The following is a 15,737-nucleotide window of genomic DNA, read 5'->3' as shown; positions in this document are numbered from 1 at the left end:
AATCTAATATCTGGTGCAGGATTGGCCACTGCGTTCTGACGGAAATTTCCCGGCACGCTAGCAGGAAGTCAGCAAATAGTCTCGGATTAGCCTGTGCAATAGTGTCGGCATTTATGCTTATTCTGCCACAACATGAAAATCTCGATTCTGCACAATCATCAAATTCATTGGGGTTATTCAGGGGTTGGACATCAGTCTTTGAAGCGGTTGGAGTATTTTTCTTTCTCGCGATGTCTTGTCAACAAATTCCATGCTTCAGCCTTGCTATCACACGGAAATTGAATGAGGGATTGTGACAGACTGTGCAGGATCAGTTGGTCCTTCTTGGCAGGGATTATGCCTCCTGCTAACTGCTTCAGGTAGGAGCTATTGGTCCACGTCACTGTGTCCTACGTAAGACATTTCAATGATGCCTACTGCTGTCAGCGCGGAATATCTCTATCCCGCTGACAGACCTGCACTTGTTTGACAGAGTGATATGACCATGGATTATGCGGAGACATACTACGATATTGTAATTTTATTGGTCAAGTACGGCCGTGAAAATGTCGCGAAAACATAATAGTACTCTGCTTGCAGCTTCAATAGGGCTGACAAGATCGAGAAATGAAAGAATGCCATACATCATTCCGACGATGTGCCCAAGCACTATGCTAGATCTCTACGTCAATATACTACTTGCTCCGCCTTCTGTCTATTAACCAATTAGCCACATGGATGAGCCCCGATCCCAACGCAAAAACTTTTGAGGCGCAGTGGTATAGCCTACAAGATATTCCCCATGAGGTTTTCCCACATGCCAGAAGCTCAACTAGTCAGTGGCCAGCCTTGTAGATTCTATTAATACCATTAATCTACCATCATTCTGGAAACGCTTCACCGCTTTGATCCCTGCACAGACATTTGACTCCAAGACAGAGCTCGCGGCCTGGAGATGGTAATCACGGGACTATATTGGAAGTACTTGTTATGCTCAGTATCACGACCAACCATAGGCCACACAACTCACACAAAATGACTAAGTACATTAGATACATATATACCCCGCCTCAAATACGAATCCACACATTTAACAAGCAAGATAACCCAAACGGCGGCTACCATCACCTCAAACGAAGAAATAAGCTACCATGTGGGCCACCATGCAGCCGAGCGGGCCGAACACCCTCGGGGAACAATACCGAGATAGCATACTGGCATCGGTGCGACACCCGAAACAACATCACTGATTGCCCTAGTTATGGCCAACTCACGATATCTGAATACACCCCGCACTGAGTATTGCAAGCTATGACATTCTTCGAAGGTGCAAGGTGCAAGTCATACGATTGCTTGGTCTTGCACGGTCATCATGTCATCTGCTGAGGAATCGAGCATAGCACCGGTGTATATCTCGAAATGGAGAGATACTGTCAAGGATCTGGTCGCAGGAGCGGCGGGGGGTGTTGCGCAGGTGGTTATAGGTGAGTGGTATACTCTGTTAATTATCTTGAAGAGGGTTGAGTGCTTGTGCTTGTACTTACGGGATAACAGGACAACCATTTGGTAAGTGCCACCGTACGCATGACGGATGGGCTTCACCTCATCGCCATAGCTGTTGTTCCAGAGAGCTGAACAATATCTAGACCTCGTCAAAGTCCGCCTCCAAACCCAAGGAGGCACAAACACGAATGCGCTCTCCCTAACTCAGCAAATATGGAAGCGCGAAGGCCCGTTATCATTCTACAAGGTGCGTTGCTCACCGCAAATCAGCTATAACTATCCTAACCATCCCCTACTCCAGGGCTCACTCGTCCCCTTACTAGGCGTCGGCGCCTGCGTAAGTCTTGTCCTTTCCCCCGCCCTCCCACAAAATCATGATTAACCCTCACCTACTGAACGATAAAAAAAAAACAGGTAAGTATCCAATTCGGCGCTTTCCACTACTTCCGCCAGCTCATTGAGCACCACAACCACCAAACGCACCCAACCCTACCTACCACCCCTACCCTCCCCCAATACTACCTCGCGGGCTGCTTCGCCGGCCTAACCAACAGCCTCATCTCCGGTCCCATCGAACACATCCGCATCCGCCTACAAACCCAACCCCACGGCGCCCTCGCCCTCTACACCGGTCCTTTTGACTGCGCACGCAAGATAATCTCCCAAGCGGGGATTCTCCACGGGTTATACCGAGGACAAGTGGCAACCCTTATCCGCGAAGGCCACGGCATCGGAGTCTGGTTCGCGTCCTACGAGGGGTTCTTAGGCCTTGCGGCGCAGAGACAGGGGAAAAGGAGGGACGAGTTGCCGAGTTGGCAGATTGCCGTGTGGGGGGGGTTGGCGGGGGAGATGTTGTGGTTGTTGAGTCATCCGGTGGATGTGATTAAGAGTAAGATGCAGAGTGATGGGTTTAGGAAAGACCAGAGATTTAAGGGATTTAGGGAGGCTGTGAGGATGACTTGGAGAGGAGAGGGGGTGGGAGGGTTGTTCTTCGGGATTGGGCCCGCGTTGGCGAGGGCGATGCCCGTTTCGGCGGGGACGTTTGCAATGTAAGTTCTTCTCACTTTGTCTTCTGGTTTGTTTATTGTGTGCTGATATGTGTGGCGTGTAGGGTGGAATTGGTGAGGAAGGTGCTGGCTTAGGTGGTTGGTGGGTTGGAAATGTCTGGGTAGATTAATGGGGAATTGATGAATTTATATCATGGAATGGTTTTTCAAGACTGCTTTAAAAGATAGTGCTTATTTTACTATGTAGCACACTCCTTCTTTCACTTGCTCTTCAGACATTCGGCAATCGAGCGACCAACGTATTCCACATTCTTATCATTGAGCCCGGCGATCGAGACTCGCGAGTTGCTTGCCATGTAGATATGGTATTGCACTGCATGGAATGGGGTTAGTAAGGTATCAAGAGGGTCAATTCTATAGAACGTACCCTTCAGCTCCTGAACAACATCCGGTGAAAGACCCAAGAACCCAAACATTCCCGACTGGCGGATCAAATGATCCCAGTTACCAGGTGCACCTGCACATTTATCAGAAACTGGCCTGAATACAGATCAAGTCTCGACTCACCATTGTTATTCAAGGAGCCATACAGAACCCTCCGCATCGCCCGGATCCGGCCACTCATGATCTCGAGGTCCTTGTACCAGAGCGCCTTGAGCTCCGGGTCCGACAAGATTGTTGCAGCAATTTTGGCGCCATAAGCAGGTGGATTCGAGACTTCAGACCGCTGCAGCATCTCCAGCACCGACTGTGTATTGGTAGCAGCTTTGTCTGTCTGAGCTACGAAGAATAGACAACCCGTGCGCTCTCCTAGCGAACCATTAGCCAAGGAACCAACGACAACGTCACGAAAGGTAGAACAATCTCACCATACAACCCCATATTCTTCGCAAACGACAAACATACGCCCGCTTCCAGGTCCAATTCGTCAACAAAATTCCGAATCGCAAAAGCGTCATCATCGATATTTCCCGAGTTGAAACCAAGGTATGCTGCATCAAAGAGAGGGAATAGTCCCTTTTCCTTGACGATACGACCGACTTCCTTCCATTGCTCTCTGCTAGGATCGCAGCCGGTCGGATTATGCGCGCACGCGTGAAGAATAACGACCGAGCCTGGTTCTGCCCGTTTCAGGGCAGAGTAGTAGCTGTCGATATCTAGATTCTTCTGGGCGTCGTCGTAGTATCCGAAGGATTCACAGGTGAACCCGAGAGAGGAGAAGACTTGGTGATGGTTCGACCACGTGGGACTGGGGATGTAGATCTTCGGTAAGGGGGCACGACAGCTTCGGAGTAGTAGGCCTGCTAGATGAAGGGATCCGGTGCCGGAGAGGCCTTGACAGGTTGCGAGCTTCGATTATCAAGTCAGAGAGTGCGATAGGTGAGATGGATATGCGAGTCTCCGTGACTGGGACCTACCCTAGATTGGATCCTCTCGTACAATCCCGAGCCTAATGCCATCTTACTTGCCTCCTGGCGAAAAGCTTGAAGACCCAAGATCGGCAGATACTCATGATTCAGACCCTGTCCCACGAGCATCTCGCGACTCTTCCGCACCGAAGGCAGAACCCAGGGCTGTCCATTCTCGTCGCGGTAGGTTCCTTGCCCGAGATTTACTTTCTGGGAGGACGTGTCGGCATTGTACTCCGCAGTTAGAGCAAAGATGGCATCGGGAGGAATGAATGGGGCTGTCTCGAAGAAGGAAGGGGGAGTGGTTCCCGTCTGTGTGATTGTGCTGGTTTGAGTTGTCATTATGTCAAATTCTCGATGAACAATTAAGAAATTTGGGATAATGCCACAGGTCAGATGTCTATTTCTAATGACATGTTCTAAAGCTAAATAGTAAATGTTCTTAAGCCCTGCCCGCATAGCAGCTCGGCCTTGTCCTCCGAGATGTCGGCCCTCTCGCCCGAGTACATTTTTTGTCGCGTTATCCAAGCAAGCTGGGCGATAAAGGATGCATCAAGATAGCGCGATCCGCTTATCAGGGATATTTATCGCGCAGTGTGTCGGCCTGGATGGCGAGTTTTACTATTAGTTGAGATTGGGTGGATGGCTTCGTGCGGGGAATGAGGGGTTTAACTCTATCCCAGTTAACTAATTGAGGGGAGACAACTTGAACCGACAAAGACTGCCCTATAATTGAAAATTCCTTGCATTGTCCCGGGCGGGAATTTCTCCGCGATGGCTAACAAAGTATTTGACTCATTAATTCCTGATTTATCCCCGTCTGGAGAGGTGCGTTGAGGGTGTTTATTGAGGTGCTGCTGTGTAATCAAGCTGGCGATAGGACAGGTCAATGGACGCTATAGTTTAGTGGAATTAAGCGACTACATCAGCTGTGCGTCAACATCCCGTGTACTAGAGCCATAACTACTGTTATCGCTCCCAGTCTATATCTCAGCCTATTATAGGAAGTAAAGCACTATGTATAGAAATAACTGCCTGCTGGATGCTGTGCGTTGCCCCACGCGCGATTTCTAGCGCCAAATGACTAGACCACAATACTACTAGTAATATGTCCCCCCCAGTATCAAGCAGCCTACTCATCATCAACCTCCTTCGTCTTCCACAACATCCATGCAGCTGCAATCATCCCCTTCAACACTACAGCAGTCCAAAGTGCGCCCGGCAATCCAACCTCACTCCTCGCCCACAAGCCACCCGCCACAATTCCAATCAACATCCCCACCACAGCCCCCAACCGCCTCCACTCATCAGGCGCCTTAAGCACACTGCAAGAGGTCAGTGCCGGTGACGAGAACAAATCACAATAGATACTAGTAAGGACAACACTCGTCAAACTACTACACTTCAACACGCGACTCGACACAGCCTGACCACTACTCTGGAACGCGACCAACGCCAACGGCACACCAATCTTCCACGTCAGAGGATCAGTCTTGCCGGTGTGCTGCACGGTGACAATACTCGCAGCGACAGCGACACAAACCATCTGCAGGGAGAAGGACAGAGTCAGGGCGGACCGTTGGCGCGGTGTGTGAAACAGGCGGTGTAACACGGCGAAGAAAAAGGAGCCGATGCAGAAACTGCCGATCGAGATGAGCGATTTAAGCCACCGTTGACTCTCATCCGCCCCGGCCAGCCCTAGTCCAAAGTATACCGTGTTGCCGGTCTGCATGCTCACAAAGGAGCCCCAGATAAACACGGCAGAACTGTCCAGGAGACCCGTGATGACGTAGCAGAAAATGAGGAGAAGGTCTGCTCGGTGCGGGTCGACTTCGGTGCGGAGATGGCGGCGCAGTTGGCTCAGGGGGAAAGGTTTGGGGCCAGGTCCCCGGTGTCCCAGGAGAGGATCGTTCTCATGGGCGGGAAATTCCTGGTAGTGCGCGGTTACGTGCGCCATGGTCGAGAGTGAAGGTTGGTGGATGGTCTCTCTGTGTGTGTGGGAAACACGAGAGGGGAAGGGAAGAATTGGGGGGCCTGGGAATGCCCGAGCGCGCAAACTAGGCAGCAAGTAATATTCCAAATGAGTGTCTCAAATAGCGATGTGAATAGCGACAGCTAGCAGGGACTTAATAGTTCGTCCACGGTTAAGACGGCAGTGGGAGATGAAGGGGGGGGGGGGGGGGGAAAGAGTTGGAGATGAGTGGAAAAAGAAAGAGCGAGACTGTGATCCATCGCGCGTGACATCGGCGCAGATCCAATGACGTTGAGTGCCCGGCCCTGTAGGGCTGAATGGTTGGGGCCAATGGACTCCCCCTTCTCCCCAAACAAGCATTGCTACCAAGCTTTGTTCGGGCTTTTTGACCCCAGACGAGGTTCCACCCTTGCGTCTGTTTCTTGCTTTCTGGAATCCACGTCACTGGTCGCCCGGAAGAGTCGGATATGAGAGAATTGCCATTGATATCAAGCTTGCTCTGACCCACCCCCTCAGCCAAGGAATATAAGAATGGTCGGTTTCCACGGTCGCAAAGGCAGAGACAGAGATCTGGAGATCAAGCATTCCTAGTAGATTGCAAAGATGCAGCTACCCCTGTCACCACGTCAGCTGTTGCTGAGTTTCGCGACCGTGGCCGCCCTCCTCCATCCCAGTCATGGAGGCCCGGTCCCTAACGAAGCATACCAGCAACTATTGCAGATTCCCGCTTCATCCCCATCCATTTTCTTCCAGGACAAGCCATTCACCCCCGATCATCGCGACCCCTATGACCACAAGGTAGATGCGATCGGGGAAGGCCATGAACCCTTGCCCTGGCGCATGGGAGACGGAGCCACCATCATGGGACCCCGCAACAAGGACCGAGAGCGCCAGAACCCCGACATGCTCCGTCCCCCGAGCACAGACCATGGCAACATGCCCAACATGCGGTGGAGCTTTGCAGACTCTCATATCCGCATCGAGGTAGGTCATTTGTGTGTCTCTGTATGAGAAGCGATAAGGCTAATGCATTGCAGGAGGGCGGCTGGACACGTCAGACTACTGTACGCGAGTTGCCAACCAGCAAGGAGCTTGCTGGAGTGAACATGCGCCTGGATGAGGGTGTCATCCGCGAGCTGCACTGGCATCGGGAAGCAGAGTGGGCGTATGTGCTGGCCGGACGTGTACGAGTCACCGGCCTTGATCTGGAGGGAGGCAGCTTCATCGATGACCTGGAAGAAGGTGACCTCTGGTACTTCCCATCGGGCCATCCCCATTCCCTCCAGGGTCTCGGTCCCAATGGCACCGAGTTTTTACTGATCTTCGATGATGGGAACTTTTCCGAAGAGTCCACGTTCTTGTTGACCGACTGGATGGGTATGTCCACCGTGCTTGCTGCTGTACAACCTCCCCAATGAATACTGACAATGCTACACAACAGCACATACACCCAAGTCCGTCCTCGCTGGCAATTTCCGCATGCGCCCGCAAACATTCAAGAATATTCCGCAATCTGAAAAGTACATCTTCCAGGGCTCTGTCCCAGACTCTATCCCCAAAGAGCTCCCCCGCAATTTCAAAGCATCCAAGCAGCGCTTCACGCACAAGATGCTCGCACAAAAACCAGAGCATACCTCGGGCGGAGAGGTGCGCATCACTGATTCGTCCAACTTTCCCATCTCCAAGACCGTCGCGGCCGCCCATCTGACCATCCACCCGGGAGCTATCCGGGAGATGCACTGGCATCCCAATGCAGATGAATGGTCCTACTTCAAGCGCGGTCGGGCGCGAGTGACCATCTTCGCTGCTGAAGGTAACGCTCGTACGTTTGATTATGTAGCAGGAGATGTGGGCATTGTTCCTCGCAACATGGGTCATTTCATTGAGAACCTCAGTGATGACGAGGAGGTCGAGGTGTTGGAGATCTTCCGGGCGGACCGGTTCCGCGACTTTTCGTTGTTCCAGTGGATGGGAGAGACGCCACAACGAATGGTGGCGGAGCATGTGTTCAAGGATGATCCGGATGCTGCCAGGGAGTTCCTTAAGAGTGTGGAGAGTGGGGAGAAGGACCCGATCCGGAGCCCGAGGGACTAAGTGAGGATCTACGCGTGTATTATGCTATCGTGTATTACAGGAAAAGGAGCAGCCATAGGCTGCCTAAAATTAATTGGCCATAGCTTAGTTGCTTTTACTTTAAGATGTCTATAGGAACTCATTCATTTCAGACAACAGGATTTAGCACTAAAAGGCAAAAGTGGACGATTCATATAAAAACTAAAGTATCAAGCAGGCCGGGATCAGTAGGTAGACTTGAAATTGACAACAACTACTGTAGCCGGGAGACTTACGGTTTATCTGCAGCAGCACGTTGACCCCCACTCACCTCACCCACTAGCTAGACAAGACGATCCTATCCTGAAGAGTCCATCAATAATATCCCGTCGACCGTCACTTGGACTAGAATCGCGATAGAATCGAAGTGTCTCGCTATAAAGTTCCGGATCACTTTGCGCAAGTTCTCGGGCATCTTCCATAATCACATCGTAAACACTAGTTTCGTGTAGTTCAAATGGCCCATCACCGTTATCGCGCAGATTGGTATAAATACCATCTTTGGCGCGTCCATCTATATGGTATCGCGCCCAAATCGCATCACCATAGCGTTTTTCAGCAATGGCTGTGCAGTACCGGGATGCCCATGGCTCGACTAGTTGTCTTTTCGTTGTTTTGTTGATGACGTCTGCGATGGGAATATCGAGGAATATCTGTTCAGGTAGGGATGATTCCATAGCCACTTAGGAGCTTTTCAGAATATAGTACTCTTGTGGTGTTTGAAAGGAATAAGAAAGTAACTAAGAAATCTTGGGCCAAAGATGACGCTGTGTAGCAGCCAGTGCAAGTAAATGCATTGAGGGTGGGAACAAGAAGGCATTTATGTTTCCGCAGATTAATACGTACACCCGCTTATTCGATTGGTGCCTGATAAGCGCCTCTGCCTAGACCCTCCTGCGCGCTGCACTCCTCAATCTCGACACCTCTCTGACAATGACCGGTGAACGGACAAGTTATGTGCCACCTTGAGCTTCATTTTCTTCCAGTTCTCACGATCTGTATGAGTGAGAGCAAAATATAAGATGGGGTGGGATTAGGCACTAACAATGCTTACCGGCACACTGATCCTGAGTGGCCAATACGTCCCCGTCTTCCCCCTTTTTAGCGTATCGATAGGGTTAGATAGCACAAAGGAGGTCTTACTAGTATTAAGATGTATAGAGGGGGTTTAGCTTCGACTTATGAATGTTTTGTCTACATCCTCAAACTAAGAAATGTGGAATAATAAAAGATATGCACTTGGCTCATCTCGCTGTACTCTCGCTACACTCTTTCCTGCTATCAACCTCTGAAGTGACAACATCTTCGATAAGTACAATGTTGCAATATACCAAACAACCTTCAAGTAACACCTACTGGTGCGCGTTCATATTCCTTCGATTGTCAAGTGGTCCAAGGGTCATTGGCGAGGGACCGGCCTTATTCAGGTCCAGACTTCCTATCCAGAACGTCAGTTCATCTTAATGGTCAAATATTTAGATGGGCATGTGGCTTTTAGAAAAGTCTGAGAAATGACACGGTGATTCTTGCCTGCAAAGCAGATATCTTTAGACCGAAAAAGCCGAATCACTAGCAACCAGTGGACTTCGAGCTCAAACACAGCTTGCGGTGCCCCGAGTTCTTAGGCGAGTAACCCGAAACATATACGGTTGAGCAACAAGCTTTGGTTCGTGGGCAATCATCGTATATAAGTTTTCCAACCGCATGTGCTTTATACCACGTAAGATCGGCCCCACTGCCATGAGGCCCGACCCTGAACCAGCAACCACCATAGTAGTCAATCGTACGTGTTGAGCCAAGGTCTGTTTGGTACTGGTTCATGTCCTGAAGCAACTCGTAGCAAGAACTACGTGGGGCTAGATTTGAGCTGCTGCACTTGATAGTGTATGTCACATCCCGCTTTTCAAGAGCCTTGAGGTCTTCATCTAGAACACCGATGATAATGTCGACAAGTTCCCGATGTCCGTCGTTCGAGCTAGTGGTGTTGTATCTGGTGGCCACTTGGTTGTAGAGTTCCGGATTGCCGAGCCTGTAGCCCGTGGCATCGTCAAGCAGCTCCTTTGTCACAGTAGTGTTGTCTGCCTCGATGATGTTGCCCACAGCTCGACCATCCATATGATACCGCGCCCACACGGCATCGCCGTAACGACTTTCACGTACGGCAGACACATATGATTCACCCTACGGGGCTTGAATCCACGAACCTGCCGTTCCGTTTGCAACTTGATCAACATCAAGGTCCAGAAATAGCTCATCAGTCGCGCCACTGAATGCTCCCAGCACCATGGCGAATAGGCTAAGCCATTTCAAGATAAATTGGGGGTTGCCAGCCATGTTGAAGGTGATATTAGATATGAAGTCTGATGAGCTGGAGAGGTTTCCTAGCCTCTGGCTTATTTATACCTTTTGTGATCCCATAGACACTGGTACGATGGAAGAAAGATTATTTGAGCTAGTCGCTCATTTGCTATCATGTCTTGGGACAGAAGGAAGACTGTGGACGCCTAATATTTACAGTAGGTACTTTTACACGTGAGAGAGAAATTCCATCCAGTTGGCTGGTCCCTTAACAACTACTGCTTCTTCGCACACAGTTTGTTTCCTTATCAGGTCCATACGTGACTCCCATTGGATGACCGACTAGACTTGAACATAGAATAAGTGAGCTATATGCTCATGTCGGATGTATCTCATAAAGATATGCAGTATCAAACCTGTCTTCGCAGGTAGACCATTCTTGTATGAGTGATTTTCTACTGGAATTGGCCCCAATTTCGTCCATGTGTAGCTTATCCCAGCTCCGTATTTGGTCTAATAGTCTCACTCCACTTCCTTCCAATGGCGGCTGGCCCATTCTCGTTGGCAATATTGCGGACTGCTTCTATTAGCTCGCTGATAATGTACTTACAGGGATACTAGACAAACAATTCGGCTGCCTAGCAGTTACTTGCTACTTACGGTTACCAATCTCCAGGGAATTCCGGGGGCGATCGGAGTTCATACGTATTGGTCAATTTCTGATTTTCGGTCCCTGTACCTCTATAGATTCTAGTTGTGCTAGACACTGTATCCAGCTGTTGAAGTGATTAGAACGCCCAGGGGATCTCCCAACTAGTATTCATCTTGGTAACCTACTGTACCAGCTGGAAAGTTCAGATACATCATGAACTCGGCCCTATGTATCATGCAACCAAGAGAGCAGTCGCCTTGCCATGATTTCTAAGAAGAAAAATACCCCACGGCAAGCTTGCCACCACGGCAAGGATCAAGGCTTGTTTGTGTGCCTGATGTTCCTGATGAGGCTGACCAATGGTAGGGCTATTGATAGGGTTAGTTTTATGGCAAGAAAGATAGACCGTGCCTCATTTGACAGTCTTGAAGATAAGCATTCTTCGGGGCAATGCCTCTGGCGCTGTTATATCCAAATACGGTAACCACCTCGACACTAAGATATCGAAAACACCTCTTAGATATAGATAAATAGCGTCTAACTACGATAGAAGGCTTACTATGCATTTTTGAGGTCAAGTCAGGTGGGTGTAGCTTTGCTCCCGTCAGACTTCACATGGTGGTTTGGCCGGGAAAGGAAGATCTCCCGGTTGGTCCACACATCACGATGCTTGTTCTCCCATGTTAGCGCTTACATCAGACAGAATTGTGACATACACAGCTAGATAGCAAGTCTAGGCTTTTACGCTTCTGATCAGAGCAGCCTTGAAAGATCATCTTTTGCCTATTCCAGGCTGTAAGACACCCATTATACTATCTTAGCCAAGTAACCGTATCTACGACAGATAAAAGTGCGCTTGGGGTAAATAATCCTTTTTGTGTATGTTCAATAGTACCAGTACTGGATATACAAAGTAACTCATGATCGTGAGTAGCAAACATATGGAAATTATTACAGTGCCGGTTTCACAAACAGAGCATAATGTCGTCTAAGACATAATGGAAGATACATATGAAATGAAGATCGAGAAGCAGGAATACAACGATAAGGATAAAGAAGAAAGGAAAAATAATGGAATCCAGAAAGAGACCAGATGTTGAAATTGAGTCTAGAGCTGAAGACACGATGAGGAAAGTAGAATAAGAGTGCGGAATATATAGCCATCGCAACTCGCATGCAGAGGGAAGGCCAGAGAGGGTCAATCTTAGTAGTGGTGCGCGCATGAAAACGAACATCAAAGGCTTTCAGCGACAAACAAGGATAGAAATCGAAAGTGCACAGGAGAGGCCTTCCTCAGGCAGAAACAAATATTCAGGTATCGCGTTTCAGGGGTCTTCTCGTCCATGGAATCATTGTTGACTGACACAGCCCCTTCAGCCACAAATGCCATCTCCGTCCTTGAATGTAGCAGCCTAGTACAACAATAATAAGCAAGCAAATACGATTACGACATTCCGAAGGCTTAGCCACTCAAAATAGCGGGACCCGCGGGTCGCAGATGCCCCGCCATTGTTGATGCCTTCATTTTTGAGTCTTCCGTCGCCCTACGTCAGTCATCACTATTGTCAGGTTTAGGATCCTGTTTCCTCTCTACCTGTCAAGTATCACACATAAATATACCCGTCTCCCTCTATAGTTCACCTCTTCCTCAAGATACCCTCCTATCACCGCCTACCCTCCCAACACCCTCACAATGTCACAACCACCCACCAACACAAACAGCCACAAAATGTGGGATAAAACCAAAACCTACGGAAAAATGGGCTTCGACAAAGCCTGGGGTGCCCTCGACAAGCTAGGCGCCCCCGTCAACCGACTCAGCAACAAGCTGGGTGCCGAAGCTTTCTGGCCCATGACCCTCGACAAAGAAAGCGAAAAGGTCGCCCGTATTCTCCGCAGTTTCTGCAAAGATGGAGTCTACGTGGACGAGCCAGCTGCGGACACTGCGCCTCCTGTCAACAGCAACGACGCATCATCATCGAAACAGAAAATTGACAAGCCGCGCGGAAAGCAAAAGGTGTTGAAAAAGATCCCATCCGAGGTGATCCGGCAGGCAAAGGGAATAGTCGTGTTCACGGCCATGAGAACGGGGTTGTGGTTCAGTGGAGCTGGTGGAAGTGGTATTCTGATTGCCCGGGTACCGGAGACCGGGGAGTGGAGTGCCCCGTCGGGGATCTTGTTGCATACGGCTGGTTTGGGATTCCTTGTTGGTGCGGATATCTACGACTGCGTGATGGTTATCAATACCTACGAGGCGCTGGAAGCATTCACCAAGGTTAGAGTGACGCTGGGCAGCGAGATCACTGTTGCTGCGGGCCCGATCGGCATGGGCGGGGTATTGGAGTCGGAAGTGCACAAGCGCCGGGCGCCGATTTGGTGCTATGTCAAGAGTAGGGGTTTCTACGCGGGGGTGCAGATCGATGGAACAATTGTCATTGAGCGCAACGACGAGAACGAGAGGTTCTACGGTCGGAAGATTCCTGTCAAGGAGATCCTGACGGGTCACGTACGCACGGATAACCCGTCCGTGCGAATGTTGACGCACACCATTCGTTCCGCGCAGGGTGATGCCAACTTTGACCAGGCTCCTGCTGGAGTGCAAGCGCCCATGGGACCGAGTCCTAGTGATTATGCACCTGAGGATCTTCAGCATACTCAGATGGTTCATACTGGGGCGGCTCCAGGCGAGGGAGCACCATATCAACCAGGTCCTCAATATCCGCCTAGGCCCGAGTCTGGTCCTGGTCCGCAGTATCAACCTGGTCCCCAGTACCAGTCTGGGCCTCAGTATCAACAGGGAGCTCAACAAGGTCCTGGTCCGCAATACCAGTATCAGGGTGATCCGCAGCACCAACATGGTGCCCCAAATCAGTCGAATCCTCAATATCAGCAACCGGGTGCGCCATACCAGCCTGGTCCCCAGTATCACCCAGGTCATCAGTAGTAGCCTTTCAGCTGCAATTGAAAAGATGCGCCCGCAACATATCCTTATATCTGCTTTTTCCAGCGAAAACCTGATTAGACGCCCTATTGTTAAACCACTCAAGATAACGAATCACGATTGACAACAACGTCTTTAATCATAGAGTTCTACTCGTGTCATTCATGTCCATCTTCACTTTGTAAACCCCATGCACATAAGATACTACGAGAATCCTTCCACGCCTTAGTAGCTTTAACCATTCAGCCTGATGATGATCAAAGTGGCAGTGTCCAGCTAACCCCGTTATCTCCGACAACCTACCATTATATCTATACCAAACAACGCCCATTCAATACAATAAGCACCGTGTCATCAGACTAGATCACACCCTCACCCACTCTAGTGTAGCTGCATTATAATGAAAATAATTCTCACCGGCAGCACCGGCTTCATCGGCCAGGAAATCCTCACCCAATGTCTCCGAAACCCGCACATCACATCCATCATTGCGCTGTCCCGGCGCCCGCTCCCTACCAATAACCCCAAACTCACGGTCAGACCGGTGGAAGATTTCCTCACCTACCCTGAGAGTTTATTACAGGAGTTGAAGGGGGCGGAGGTGTGTATTTGGTATACTTTTTCAACCCATCACCTTCACAACTATAGTAAGTATATCCGTGAAGCTAATGAAAGGATACCGAAACAGGGCGATCGGGGTGAACAGAACCCAAGATACCGAAACAGCTCGGAGAATCAATGTCGAGTACACGATGGCTGCGATGAGGGCCTTTGGCACGCATTTGTCCTCCTCGGTTGAGGAAGGGGGGAAGAAGTTTCGCTTCGTTTATCTGAGCGGGGGGATGTCGGAGAGGGATCAGAGTAGGTCGTTGTGGATGGCGGGGGAGACGAGGAAGATTAGGGTATTTCCCTTCTCTTTTATTGATTATTCATACGAGATATTTTTGGGTGTTTTTATGCTTTACGTTGGGATGAAGGGCATGGTACTAATGACGGATATGCACAGGGACAAGTTGAGAACGAATTAACCAACTACGAAAAGGATAACAGCAGTGTAGAAGTGTATATTGCCCGACCTGGCATGGTGCTTGCACGGGGAATGAGTCTTAGGACATTGTTCTTTGGAATGGGCCCGTCGATTTGGGTGGATGATTTGGCAAAGGTGTTGGTGGATGTTGCTGTGAAGGGGGATGAAGATGGGGAGAGGGTCTTGGAAAATGAGAGGATGTTGCGGTGGGAGTTTTAATTTTATTACTGTGCTGATTGTGGGATCTAGTAATCGGATACTTTGAGAACAAATTCGATTTGTGCATTTAATTGATATTTCGCTAGTGAGAATTTGCGATCGCATCAGATTCCTATCTTTACTGGTAGATGTGGACGGGACGGGATGATTCCTAGCAAGCATTGATGTTAGCTGCTGCAGTTGAGACAACATGATAATGTGACATAATGTGAATGGTAGAAGCCTGTCAGAGACCCGTCTTGAATAGGTACAATTCTTTTTCACCACAGAGAAAAAAGTGAACAATATTTAAGTAAGGGATGTCGGACATCATAGGACTGTAATGGTGTTGATCATGGAGAGGGGGAGGCGAATAGTGACATACCGACCAGTCGGGTGGCTTCCCTGGTTTCTGGCTGAAAACAGGGAAGCAGGAACCTTCCTAAGGAAGTTTTGAGTTTCCTTGAGCAAAGTGCTTCTTTTTATATGAAGTTGGGGTTATCTTGCCGTTCGCTGATCTTGACAACGATGGCTACTCGTGTAGGGAGTATAAAACCATTCCAGGATGTCCAGCTGTGATAGTTGCAAGAGCTGCATTCTATTTTACGATCGCATTTAAATAGTTATCCCTTGTGTTGT

The 15,737-nt window shown here is 49.5% G+C and overlaps 9 protein-coding genes across 9 annotated transcripts; 4 read left to right on the top strand and 5 right to left on the bottom strand.

Moving 5' to 3' along the window:
• Positions 1-1,026: 1,026 nt before the first annotated feature.
• BO87DRAFT_441481 (mitochondrial carrier) lies at positions 1,027-2,720 on the top strand. Its single transcript, XM_025628007.1, has 6 exons — positions 1,027-1,463; positions 1,534-1,545; positions 1,626-1,729; positions 1,784-1,819; positions 1,897-2,531; positions 2,594-2,720. Exons 1-6 carry the CDS (start codon positions 1,352-1,354, stop codon positions 2,622-2,624), a joined length of 930 nt encoding a protein of 309 aa, XP_025477479.1. The 5' UTR covers positions 1,027-1,351; the 3' UTR covers positions 2,625-2,720.
• A 29-nt stretch (positions 2,721-2,749) lies between these two features.
• Positions 2,750-4,261, bottom strand: BO87DRAFT_417802 (aromatic-amino-acid aminotransferase; the record flags this gene model as incomplete). The annotated part of the gene is made up of 5 exons (XM_025626837.1): positions 3,908-4,261; positions 3,359-3,839; positions 3,057-3,299; positions 2,917-3,006; positions 2,750-2,862 (listed from the first exon to the last, which is right to left on the bottom strand). The coding sequence occupies exons 1-5, from the start codon at positions 4,238-4,240 to the stop codon at positions 2,750-2,752; spliced, it is 1,260 nt and encodes a 419-aa protein (XP_025477478.1). The 5' UTR covers positions 4,241-4,261.
• A 572-nt stretch (positions 4,262-4,833) lies between these two features.
• BO87DRAFT_378646 (YoaK family protein) lies at positions 4,834-5,910 on the bottom strand. The gene has a single exon (XM_025623845.1). It carries the CDS (start codon positions 5,853-5,855, stop codon positions 5,031-5,033), a length of 825 nt encoding a protein of 274 aa, XP_025477477.1. The 5' UTR covers positions 5,856-5,910; the 3' UTR covers positions 4,834-5,030.
• A 190-nt stretch (positions 5,911-6,100) lies between these two features.
• BO87DRAFT_417800 (oxalate decarboxylase OxdC) lies at positions 6,101-8,072 on the top strand. The gene is made up of 3 exons (XM_025626836.1): positions 6,101-6,854; positions 6,908-7,247; positions 7,312-8,072. The coding sequence occupies exons 1-3, from the start codon at positions 6,474-6,476 to the stop codon at positions 7,962-7,964; spliced, it is 1,374 nt and encodes a 457-aa protein (XP_025477476.1). The 5' UTR covers positions 6,101-6,473; the 3' UTR covers positions 7,965-8,072.
• BO87DRAFT_339636 (uncharacterized protein) lies at positions 8,055-8,756 on the bottom strand. The gene is made up of 2 exons (XM_025620630.1): positions 8,219-8,756; positions 8,055-8,144 (listed from the first exon to the last, which is right to left on the bottom strand). Exon 1 carries the CDS (start codon positions 8,657-8,659, stop codon positions 8,255-8,257), a length of 405 nt encoding a protein of 134 aa, XP_025477475.1. The 5' UTR covers positions 8,660-8,756; the 3' UTR covers positions 8,055-8,144; positions 8,219-8,254.
• A 578-nt stretch (positions 8,757-9,334) lies between these two features.
• BO87DRAFT_461044 (uncharacterized protein) lies at positions 9,335-10,316 on the bottom strand (the record flags this gene model as incomplete). The annotated part of the gene is made up of 3 exons (XM_025629064.1): positions 9,335-9,420; positions 9,770-10,163; positions 10,215-10,316. 3 exons carry the CDS (start codon positions 10,314-10,316, stop codon positions 9,335-9,337), a joined length of 582 nt encoding a protein of 193 aa, XP_025477474.1.
• Positions 10,317-11,788: 1,472 nt separating this feature from the next.
• On the bottom strand, positions 11,789-12,297 carry BO87DRAFT_117289 (uncharacterized protein). The gene has a single exon (XM_025617925.1). It carries the CDS (start codon positions 12,165-12,167, stop codon positions 11,898-11,900), a length of 270 nt encoding a protein of 89 aa, XP_025477473.1. The 5' UTR covers positions 12,168-12,297; the 3' UTR covers positions 11,789-11,897.
• Positions 12,298-12,457: 160 nt separating this feature from the next.
• Positions 12,458-14,041, top strand: BO87DRAFT_378643 (DUF500 and UBA/TS-N domain protein). The gene has a single exon (XM_025623844.1). The coding sequence runs from the start codon at positions 12,626-12,628 to the stop codon at positions 13,874-13,876; it is 1,251 nt and encodes a 416-aa protein (XP_025477472.1). The 5' UTR covers positions 12,458-12,625; the 3' UTR covers positions 13,877-14,041.
• A 191-nt stretch (positions 14,042-14,232) lies between these two features.
• On the top strand, positions 14,233-15,153 carry BO87DRAFT_339630 (NAD(P)-binding protein). Its single transcript, XM_025620629.1, has 3 exons — positions 14,233-14,485; positions 14,562-14,775; positions 14,880-15,153. The coding sequence occupies exons 1-3, from the start codon at positions 14,274-14,276 to the stop codon at positions 15,117-15,119; spliced, it is 666 nt and encodes a 221-aa protein (XP_025477471.1). The 5' UTR covers positions 14,233-14,273; the 3' UTR covers positions 15,120-15,153.
• Positions 15,154-15,737: the final 584 nt, after the last annotated feature.

This window comes from Aspergillus neoniger, assembly GCF_003184625.1.
Source record: "Aspergillus neoniger CBS 115656 unplaced genomic scaffold BO87scaffold_26, whole genome shotgun sequence".
Lineage (NCBI taxonomy): Eukaryota > Fungi > Ascomycota > Eurotiomycetes > Eurotiales > Aspergillaceae > Aspergillus > Aspergillus neoniger.
This window is presented reverse-complemented; position numbering and strand designations above follow the sequence as displayed.

Bases quoted from the DNA above. Each gene is read 5' to 3' on its own strand.
- BO87DRAFT_378646 (XM_025623845.1), bottom strand. From the start codon at position 5,855: ATGGCGCACGTAACCGCGCACTACCAGGAATTTCCCGCCCATGAGAAC.
- BO87DRAFT_339636 (XM_025620630.1), bottom strand. From the start codon at position 8,659: ATGGAATCATCCCTACCTGAACAGATATTCCTCGATATTCCCATCGCA.
- BO87DRAFT_117289 (XM_025617925.1), bottom strand. From the start codon at position 12,167: ATGTTCGTTTTCATGCGCGCACCACTACTAAGATTGACCCTCTCTGGC.
- BO87DRAFT_339630 (XM_025620629.1), top strand. From the start codon at position 14,274: ATGAAAATAATTCTCACCGGCAGCACCGGCTTCATCGGCCAGGAAATC. The intron at 14,486-14,561 runs GTATACTTTTTC...ATACCGAAACAG, and splicing joins GGGGCGGAGGTGTGTATTTG to GGCGATCGGGGTGAACAGAA. The intron at 14,776-14,879 runs GTATTTCCCTTC...GGATATGCACAG, and splicing joins GGGAGACGAGGAAGATTAGG to GGACAAGTTGAGAACGAATT.
- BO87DRAFT_441481 (XM_025628007.1), top strand. From the start codon at position 1,352: ATGTCATCTGCTGAGGAATCGAGCATAGCACCGGTGTATATCTCGAAA. The intron at 1,730-1,783 runs GTGCGTTGCTCA...CCCCTACTCCAG, and splicing joins GCCCGTTATCATTCTACAAG to GGCTCACTCGTCCCCTTACT. The intron at 1,820-1,896 runs GTAAGTCTTGTC...AAAAAAAAACAG, and splicing joins TACTAGGCGTCGGCGCCTGC to GTAAGTATCCAATTCGGCGC.
- BO87DRAFT_417800 (XM_025626836.1), top strand. From the start codon at position 6,474: ATGCAGCTACCCCTGTCACCACGTCAGCTGTTGCTGAGTTTCGCGACC. The intron at 6,855-6,907 runs GTAGGTCATTTG...AATGCATTGCAG, and splicing joins ACTCTCATATCCGCATCGAG to GAGGGCGGCTGGACACGTCA. The intron at 7,248-7,311 runs GTATGTCCACCG...GCTACACAACAG, and splicing joins CTTGTTGACCGACTGGATGG to CACATACACCCAAGTCCGTC.
- BO87DRAFT_378643 (XM_025623844.1), top strand. From the start codon at position 12,626: ATGTCACAACCACCCACCAACACAAACAGCCACAAAATGTGGGATAAA.